This window comes from Ornithodoros turicata, chromosome 3 (assembly GCF_037126465.1).
Source record: "Ornithodoros turicata isolate Travis chromosome 3, ASM3712646v1, whole genome shotgun sequence".
Lineage (NCBI taxonomy): Eukaryota > Metazoa > Arthropoda > Arachnida > Ixodida > Argasidae > Ornithodoros > Ornithodoros turicata.
Genome location: NC_088203.1, coordinates 75,187,471 through 75,196,700, shown reverse-complemented (window position 1 = coordinate 75,196,700; position 9,230 = coordinate 75,187,471). Strand labels below are relative to the sequence as shown.

Sequence of the window (9,230 nt, the reverse complement as noted above, 5' to 3'; positions counted from 1 at the left end):
TACCCGGGTGTGTACCGAAGGTACAGTGTGGGCGTAATAATAGTGAGTTTTAGTATACCGTTCATAAGGTTATCGTGCCTATCGGAACCAATCGCAGTGGTGCGTGACTCAGAATCTTACCCACTGATTGGTTCCGGTTGATACGGTTCGACGCAAGCCACGTTATCAACGGTCTGCTAAAACTCTCTAATAATAATTAGTAGTAGGTTTACACGTAAGAGGTGAGTACGTGCCGCAGGGTAGGATTGCGGATAATCTATAGTGTGGATGTGTCCAAAGCTACAGTGCTGTTGGCTAGCTAAGAGCCCGTATCCCATACTCGTGCAGCCACAGCGCTGTAACCATCTTAGTGGCTTGCTTCGATTGCATTTGGCATTGCATACAGAGCACATGAGCACTGTAAGATATGCTGTAAGATATAAACCGCTCATATATGCTGTCACCGAGGTTTGACTGTTGGAGATGCATTGCCATTTCCTGAATCTCCGCTGAACCTTGGTGAGTTATTTTTTACTATTTGCAGTCGTGTGACCCGTTCCTCTGAATTCCGGTGAGAATATTCTCAACGCTTGTAGTCTTGGAGCTAAAAATGACTTGCACTGGCCCAGGGGCAAGTATTCGTGTCATTCTTGGTCTGATAACGTGATATGTCCAGGCTGGAACAATATTACCGACCATTGCACGATGCCTCTACAGCACGAGGCCGCAACGTTCTTAGAAACGTTCTTAAAAAAACGTTCTGTTAATAGGCTATGTGGCATAAAAATTCGTAGCGTTCTGGGTGACACTGATCTGACTTTGTTCGCCACACACTATAGAGGAGTACGCTTCCCTAGGAGGATCTAGGGAAGCGCGCTTCGGCGATTTTCGGGTTTCAAATCTTTGTGGAAATCCTATGACAAACCCTGTGATTTTAATTGGAATAGCGTCTTACGATATCTGAAAGCTAAACCTTTTCCTCGCTGCAAGGAACACTATGGAAGCCCATTTAAGGACAAGAGAGAAAGCGCGCTTCTGGTGGAGCGAAAGGAATGACCACCAAATTTGCTTTCATTTCCGGGACCATTTCCTTGCGTTATGTTAGCTCCATCTTCTTTTTTTTTCCTCTGTAGACTACAATGGCGCCATTACTCTAAAACAGCACGCAGACCTTCTGCATTTCATAATGAAAATAAAAAAAGTTCATGAATGAAACTTAGGGCGACGCCCCACGGGGTTGCCAAGGCAGCTATAGGGTCACGCACTTGATTTAGAATATTTTATTTATAGTAATAAAAACATTTCCCTACTTTATTCTGCCCCGTCGTGCACCATTTGCTGATATGTAGCACTTACAAATAAAACAAATAAATGAACAAACATTTGTAGAGTGCGAAAGGACATGTTTAGGCATTTTATTCTTCAGAGTACTGACGTTGCAACTCGCCCTCGGGGCCAGCTGTGGATATTAATTGATTTTCCCACCACAGGCCTTTTCTGCGGGGTATGGAGGTGAGCCAGCCCATTGAAGAGTTGAGCGGGATTCAGTACAAAGTGCACGACCATGTGTCAAAGCAAAGACCGGAGCTGGTGGACAGCCGTCACAGCTGGATCGTTGCCCTTGCCTGCTCCTGGGTCCAAATCTGGATCTCGTTGATTTATAGGTCCGCAGGCGTCTTTCTAGTCTCCATGGTAGCCACGTTTGAAATTCCGCGCCAGCAGGCTTCCTGGCCTCTGGTCATCAACCTGTCCTGCAACTGCATTATGGGTATGATAAACTGTAATGACATCAAAAACCTGCCCCGACAAATATTTGTTGTGTGTCCCTTTCGTTTGGACCGCTTATTGTACCAGGTACATTGAGAATCTACGATAACTTTTCTAGCGGTCTTCTCCGGGTTCCTGCTCCGATGGACGGACTCGAGGTTTGTCGCCGTGAGCGGTTGCATTATAGCCTCATTAAGCATCATGGCCTGTTTTATGTGGAACGAGCCAGTTGGATACATCGTTCTCATGGGATTCTGCTTCGGTAAGTAACAGGTCATGAGCTACTGAGATGCGCATCAAAAAGAGCGTGATGACTTGTCTGTATAGTGCCGTCTTAATGTCGCCAGGCTTCACGCCCGAAATCACCGTGCTGCGCGTTATTTACGCTGCTCTTGAAGAGTGCGCGTTATACACCACAGATCATGGTATAGACGCAGACACGGTAATATTGAGGCACTTTTGAAGATATTTGAGAGCTACAGCGAGTCAATTTTAACATGTTCATGGCCCAGGAATCGGCTCCGGTCTGGCAATACCGACATGCTTCGTGGTATTGAGCCGCTACTTCAAGCGGAACCGTGCATGCGCCAATGGCATCACCCTAGCCGGTGCCTCCTTTGGTAGTATCATATTCCCACCAGTCGTTACGCTGCTAAACGAGAAATACGGGCTTCGAGGCGCCACACTACTGATCGGTGGCCTCATTATGAACGGCGTGGCTGGAGGTCTTGTCATGAGATCCTCCACAAGATTCCCTGTTTGTGCTTGTTCGCACAAGATGGCGAAGAGCCCCGCTAGTCTACAGCCAATATCGACTCCAAAGTACGGAGGTAAGCAAAGGAACAGGAATTCTCTATAGCGACAACCGATAACCCATAAAAGGCTAATTTACTTGTGCTAGAGTTAAATCGTACCAGTCAACGCATGGCGCCTGCAGTACGTTCTGAAGGTACCAAAATTCGGAACAGAAGTGATTGCTGTCAAAAAGAACGAAGCTGTCTTGCAAAAACTTTGCTTTATTCGCCCGAGCTGTCTGTACCATCTGACATTCGTGTATCACGATCGTTTATATACCGACGTGAACATGGTATGGAAATCCGGATAACCCTCGACACAGTCTCAAGACAGAGCTCTTTCGCTTATATCCCACGAAAAAAGTCTCTGTTGCAACAGTTAAATGTTCCTTTCAAGAAGTCGATTTGTGTGGCATCTGTGCTTTCTTGTCCACTTTGAGGATGAGGGGAAGCAGTGCCAGATTTACAGTGGTGGGGCCCCGGGGCATTGTGCTGTGGGGGTTCCTTCGTGTATTCTATGACTATCCAATGTGTTGTTCGGGGTCGGTATGCGTGAACGGAGGACAGATTTTTACCAAGTTTCCATTTAAGGGATGCGTTTCAGGCATGCAAAAGCAAGTGGCCCGTTTGCCCCCCCCCCCTTAAATCCGGCACTGAGGGGAAGCATGATTTACAGAGAAGGGAAAAGTAATATCGTAGACGCCGGACCTGTAGTATACATTGGCAATGACTGAAATGACCGCCTTCACTGACTCACCCTCACCTCATGCCGAGTAGAATCCCTAAACGGGGTGCTCTATTCAGTGACTTCAATGTCGAGGTGCCTCTAGGCAGGGATTGATACCTTCAACGAACCTCGTCAGCCAATCTTCAGGGCATGGCTGTTCTTGCTGAGCTCTCAATTACTGGGACCCCCAAAAGCGGAGTTTTTCTGATATATCCGAGAACCAGTCCTACCTGTACAAGACACATGTAACGGAAGTCACCTGGATTTATGTCTGAGAAGCAGTCTTTATCGTTCGGGTGCTAGGCAATATTAAAGGAGCATAATGAGGTGACGTTTAACATCGCTGGGAATCCTGCCTCGTCTGTCAAGCTGTCCACCAGGAGTCACCATGCAAAATATTTTCGCTCTGCGGTGCGTTATATCTGTGCAATCGAATTTACAAAAAAAAGTAGTCTGAGAAAGCAGCCGCGAACGGCCGACAAGGTGCTCTCATGACGTGATGAAGGCTCTGTGCCTTGTTTCTTTGTTTTTTCTTCGCAGCTCATGCGCCGCTTATACATGCTTGAGCTGTGGCACTCTGCGTCACTGGTCACTCGAGGGGAGTAACATACGGGACGTCCTCTCGTTCTGCGGTGCGCTCTTTTCACGCGCCCTCGCGCTCGCTCTGTAGGTCACCTGCGCGCATCGTTCTTCCTCGAGTCACTAAATAGGGGTACAGAGTATCGCATTCCTTTTCCGCGCCGGAGCCGCCGTTCCGTGTCCGCGATTGGGCCGGTCGTGTCACGTGGTTTTTCCTTCCGAGAAGGTGCCGTCCATTTTGAGTCCCCTCCATCCAAAACCGGTTTCCTCGGTTGTGTGCTGGCTGGACTCCGCGCTGTTCTCCGGCGGAGAAGGGGGAGATTGGCGTCCCATTGCTAGGCGACGCAGCCGCGCCGGACCCAAGATGGCGGTCTCGCTCGCCGGCGCGGCTTAGTGTCGCTACTCTGCTCCCTATTTAGTGACTCTAGTTCTTCCGTAGGAACTCATTTAATTCGTTGGAGAACACTCTGCACCGAAAAATGAAAAAAGAAAAATATTGGGGTCACCTCGGTGCTCCTTTAACAAAGCATGCGTCTTGATTGCCTCTGTTATTGCAGCTCTGTCTGTTATATGGCGCACTGTGTCGCCGCCTTTATCGTTCCTGAAGAATGGATACTTCTACCCGATTACCCTGGCAGGCATGGTGTACAACTTCTCCTTGACCACCTACTTGCTGACCATCGTTGACCACGCCGTAGGACATGGCCTTTCCCGCGCGGAGGCTTCGCTTTTATTGTCTACTATGTCGTTCGCAGACCTCATCAGTCGACTATGCACAGGTACCTGCATGCACCTGTCCGGGATGGGTTACCGCGATCCTATACGTATATGTTCTCCGGGGATGATTTCAATGGATACATGAAAGAGCTAGATACCGGAGATCTTGCTAGATATCGGGGAATTCTTGGCGTTTGTTGTAACTTATTCAATTTCTCTAAACAAGGTATGAGCATGATGGAATAGAATGGGTACAGAGTAACCGGTACAAAAGGAAGGCGTGCATGCGCCACATTCGTCGACTTTGCAGACATTCTTAACCATGGAATGAATGTAACTAGCTTCCACGCGATTCTGGTACACTGTATACCCCGGATTTCAGACAATTTGTAACATACTTTTTCGTTATTCCACTAACGGACGCGTAAAGCAGGTCATGTTTCGTGTCTCAGGTCCCATAACGGATCATCAGTTCCTGAGCCGCAAGCAGATGCTAGTTGTGAGTTTCACAATGCTGTCGATATGTTACCTAGTGCTTCCAATGATGACTACGAGGGGAAACATGATAACGTTGTCAATTGTATTTGGCCTGAGCGGCGGGGGAGCAGTTATCATTTTGCCCGTGCTTCTCGTGGAACACCTCGGCATCGATAACCTTCCGGTTGCCTTCGGAGTGCATCGTATGGCAATTGGACTCTCCACGTTAGCCAGGCCTGTCCTCATCGGTGAGTGCATTGGTTCTTGTAAGTCTGGGTTACACTGCATATGTTTGGCATGACAGGTTGCTAGCTCGAAATTAATGGGAAGCTGTACTTGAGCTTAAAAATGCGGCGATCCTTGGTTGCCGCAAGCTCGCATTCTCGCAATAAGCGTCGAAATCTGCTTGATACAAATGCTGCCTCGCGCACTGATGAACAGGCACAAGTGAACATGCGGGGTGTTGGCTAACTCGCGTTGTCTAAGCGGAAGTAGGCCCGGTCGCAGTGGTGAAGCAGGTAGCACCGTCGTCTGCTTCACGAATACAACTAAAGTAGGTTGAAGCATTTGGTTGCGCGGTCACGGGACACTTTTAATAGACGACGGCCCTACAAGATTTCTGCACTGCTGTAAAGTATTGGAGATCTCTGCCTCTAACAACGCCTTCTAGAATCTCGATCTCGATTCCTTCTCTCTGTGCTTAGCTACGCGTGCTTGTATACAGTCACGGTCTCGTCTGCTTCGGCGAAATGACGCAGACGATTTCAAGCAGAGAAAGCCCGTGGCTACAAGTGATACCCATGCGGCTCGCACCCACGGCTACTGCTGAAAGCGACGCTGTGATTGGCAGAACTCACAATGTCTACGTCACGTTGGCTAGCGACCAGGCCTTGCTTAGTTTAGATGGCAACGGCGTAGAGAGAATGTTTCAAGAGGGGTTCTATGGGGACTAATGGGGATTAGGATTCCCCTCGTTTCCCTCTCCCAACTGCACTACCAAAGGGCGCTACCTATACACTACCAAATGCACTACCTATTTCTGTGTGTGTGTGAGGGGGGGGGGGGGTGACCACCCAGAACTTAATCTTCTAGTTTCTTGTCTTCCGACCTAGCTGCGTTATGGTTTGCAATATGCTTTCCAATGTTCCACGAGGTCAGTGAATATCTAGAGGTGAAAAATGTTCTCCTATAGGATACGGTTCTCTTATTTTACACCACAAATATACAGGCTACTTCAAAGACAGTGGCGGATCGTACGATGGTCTCTACTACATCGTCAGCGTGGGCTGCATGTCGGTCATCGCCGTCTGGAGCGCCATCTTGCTTAAGTCTTGGGCCAGAAGAAAATAGGCTAGGAGGATCACAGCCTGACTGCTTTCATTTCAAGTCACGAATTGTTCAGTTTCGAAACCGTGCGCACAACTGCTGTACACACGAATATAAAACATTATGTATAACCCTGTCGAAAGTAGGATTGCTCAGTGCCGAAATGAGTATCACATGTGTCCGAGAAGGGATAACTCGGTTGTGCTTCATAGGCTCTTGGTCGGCTCCGTCTTCATAAATACTGCAAGTATAGTGGAACAATAGAGTTAAGGTAACGCGTTAATATGTGCTAATTGCGAAACGTACGTATGTCGTCGTCGTCTTGCTCCAAGGAACTCATTCGCTGGTATGGCGTCGGGCCTCTGTAATTATAAGACATTAGACTTGGCAACGTGTGTGACATTTAGACTAGTGTATTGGCATTGTGTTCCTGATAACGAGCTACATCACGATGATTAATAAGTTTGATAAACAAGTGATTTCACAGAGGGGTGAACATGTCTGTGTCAGTACTCGGACATCACATGTACCCCGATATAGGATACCCCAATAGAACCTTTCCTCTGGGAAACATCGGCACGACGGCAAACTGCCCACGAATTGTTCTAATGTTCATTTGAATGTTCTCATAAGGTTGACTTACGGCTTCGCCCACGGTCGTCTCCACACGTACACGATTGCAATGGCCAGGAGCACAGCAAGAAAAGAACAGACGATGGTTCCGGCAACGTACTTCGAATGTCGGGGTTGTCCTGTGCATAGGAATACCTATTTAATAAGAGTCAACGCAGTCCCAATGCGTCAGAACGACGCAGTGAGGAGAGGACTAGCCTTTAGCTAGCCGTGGTGACGACCAATGACCATTGAAGCATAACCGTATATTAAAAGGGTGTCTGCCATTGGGAGGAGTCCCAAAGTGATCACAGTTCCGCGCCTCTGATTGGTTTGCATTTTACCACCGGGGCCGCCATGACACCTTACTGCTGCCCAAAATGGCGACGAAAACACTGTGAAGAGGTAATTTCGTGACAAGATGTTTTAACAGACTGCTGAGTTTACGCTGCAGACGTACATCCTCTTAGAAGTTTCTCGAATATCAGTTTCAGTTAATGCTCTGGTATTGAAAATAATACGTTTTGTCGTCATCGTTAGGTCTAGTGAACACGGCGATCACAGCGAAGTAATAAGAAAGGCACAAAAACAGCGCAGAAACGGGACGTGAAGTAGGCAAACGAAGCACTAACAACTGCGGTTTATTGGGAAGGAATGAAAACATCAGGAACACGTTAGTGGTTGACATAGCGGATCTCGTGGGAAAGGAGGCTAATAGACGCTCACACTGTTATCGCCTCTATTATGAATTTGAACAGCTTCGAAGATTTCCCTGGCCCTTTTATCCCGATATCTGTTTCTGCGCTGTTTTTTGTGTCAGTTACCAGCTCGCCCACATCGTTGCTTTGACTTAATATAAGAAAGTGTCTGCGTTGTGACGATAAGAAATATAAGTGTCTGCACTCTGCTGGACAATTTTGAATTTAATTAGTGTATTTTGTGGATATACACATTCTTATCTTTTTTTAATTTAAAAAATTGTATTGACTACAGGATGAGCTCCAGCAGGTGTTTCTGCCGGCAGCAGAACAACTGATGGCAGACGACAATAGACCGTTACCCGAAAAACGCCATCATGACGTTGGTAGACACACTGAAACCGAAATAAATCGGTAGAGGAGTGCTGGGTTCCACGAATGGGCACTTGTTCGCTGCCTCCGAAAGTAGGACCGAAGGTCGCGTCCCTTTCGGGGACCATCGTAATCCCCTCTGGAACGTGGCTTTCGGGCGCGACTTTGTTCGCCTGTATCTTTGAACGTAGTTCAACTCTACCAAATTGGTGGCGCTGTCGAACACTATGACGTCATTTGTTTACAAACAGGGAGAGGTCTATTCCCGACGTTCCTTGCGTTGTGTAGGTGGCGTTCATCAAATTAGCACAACAGTTTTGCGAATTGTAAGTAGTATTCATTTCAATCCTATCCAATCCACTTGCCACTGAAAATGGCGCCGCCCATTTAGGATGAGGGGAAATATAAGGATCCGATGAGCGATAGCGCCTCTATTTCAAGATTGCTGCCCTCCGTGGCTCAGTCGGCAGTGTGTCCACCGGCTGGTCCCGAGATCGCGGATTCAAACCCGGCCGAGGACGGTGGCAACTCTGTGGAAGGGAGGTGGTCGAGATTTCGGCTCACGTTAAACAACCCCCAGGTGGGCAAAATTAATCCACAGACCCGACCACTGTGGCGTCGCTACAGTTGTCTCGCGACGTAAAGCCCTGAATTATTATTTCAAGACGTCGTTGGTCAGGCAGCTCAAAAAGTGGGTGGAGCTTGAGGTGTACGACCGAGCCGTGTATTAAAAGGGAGTCTGGCCATTAAAGGGTCATGCATATGCCTGAAGCTCCACCCACTTTTTCAGCTTTCTGACCAATGATGTTTTGAAATATGGGGCACTATCAATCAACCTATCCTCGCTGTTTGTCCCCCTATCCAACATGGGCAGCGTCATTTTGGGTGGCAAGTGGATTGGATGGGATGGGATCGAAATGGATACCTCTCGCGATGTGCCAAACTAGTGAATTTTTTGTGCAAATTTGATGAACGCCACCTAGGCTGCGCAAGCCACGTCGGGAGTTGTCGTGTGGTTTCGTTGTTATACCGCTGCCGGCAGAACCACCTGCTGGTGCACATCCTGTCGTCGGTACGATTTTTAACTTATTTACATGAATAGTTCGAATAAAAATGTAAGAATGTTTATATCCATAATATTCAGTAATGAAATACAAAATTTTACAGCACAGCGCCCTTTTT

The 9,230-nt window shown here is 47.7% G+C and overlaps 2 protein-coding genes across 3 annotated transcripts in view; one reads left to right on the top strand and one right to left on the bottom strand.

Moving 5' to 3' along the window:
- Positions 1-311: 311 nt before the first annotated feature.
- LOC135388615 (monocarboxylate transporter 12-like) lies at positions 312-6,572 on the top strand. Its single transcript, XM_064618259.1, has 6 exons — positions 312-498; positions 1,470-1,747; positions 1,865-2,008; positions 2,259-2,576; positions 4,404-4,625; positions 5,016-6,572. The coding sequence occupies exons 2-6, from the start codon at positions 1,486-1,488 to the stop codon at positions 5,339-5,341; spliced, it is 1,272 nt and encodes a 423-aa protein (XP_064474329.1). The 5' UTR covers positions 312-498; positions 1,470-1,485; the 3' UTR covers positions 5,342-6,572.
- LOC135388614 (receptor-type tyrosine-protein phosphatase delta-like) overlaps positions 6,230-9,230 on the bottom strand; it is a 22,623-nt gene continuing 19,622 nt past the window's right edge. For both annotated transcript variants that reach the window (XM_064618258.1, XM_064618257.1), the window contains 3 exons: positions 7,010-7,118; positions 6,673-6,728; positions 6,230-6,607 (listed from right to left, as the gene is read on the bottom strand). In XM_064618258.1, the coding sequence (XP_064474328.1) occupies positions 6,573-6,607; positions 6,673-6,728; positions 7,010-7,118 (200 nt within the window). In that variant the 3' untranslated portion in view covers positions 6,230-6,572. The remainder of the gene's footprint in view (positions 6,608-6,672; positions 6,729-7,009; positions 7,119-9,230) is intronic.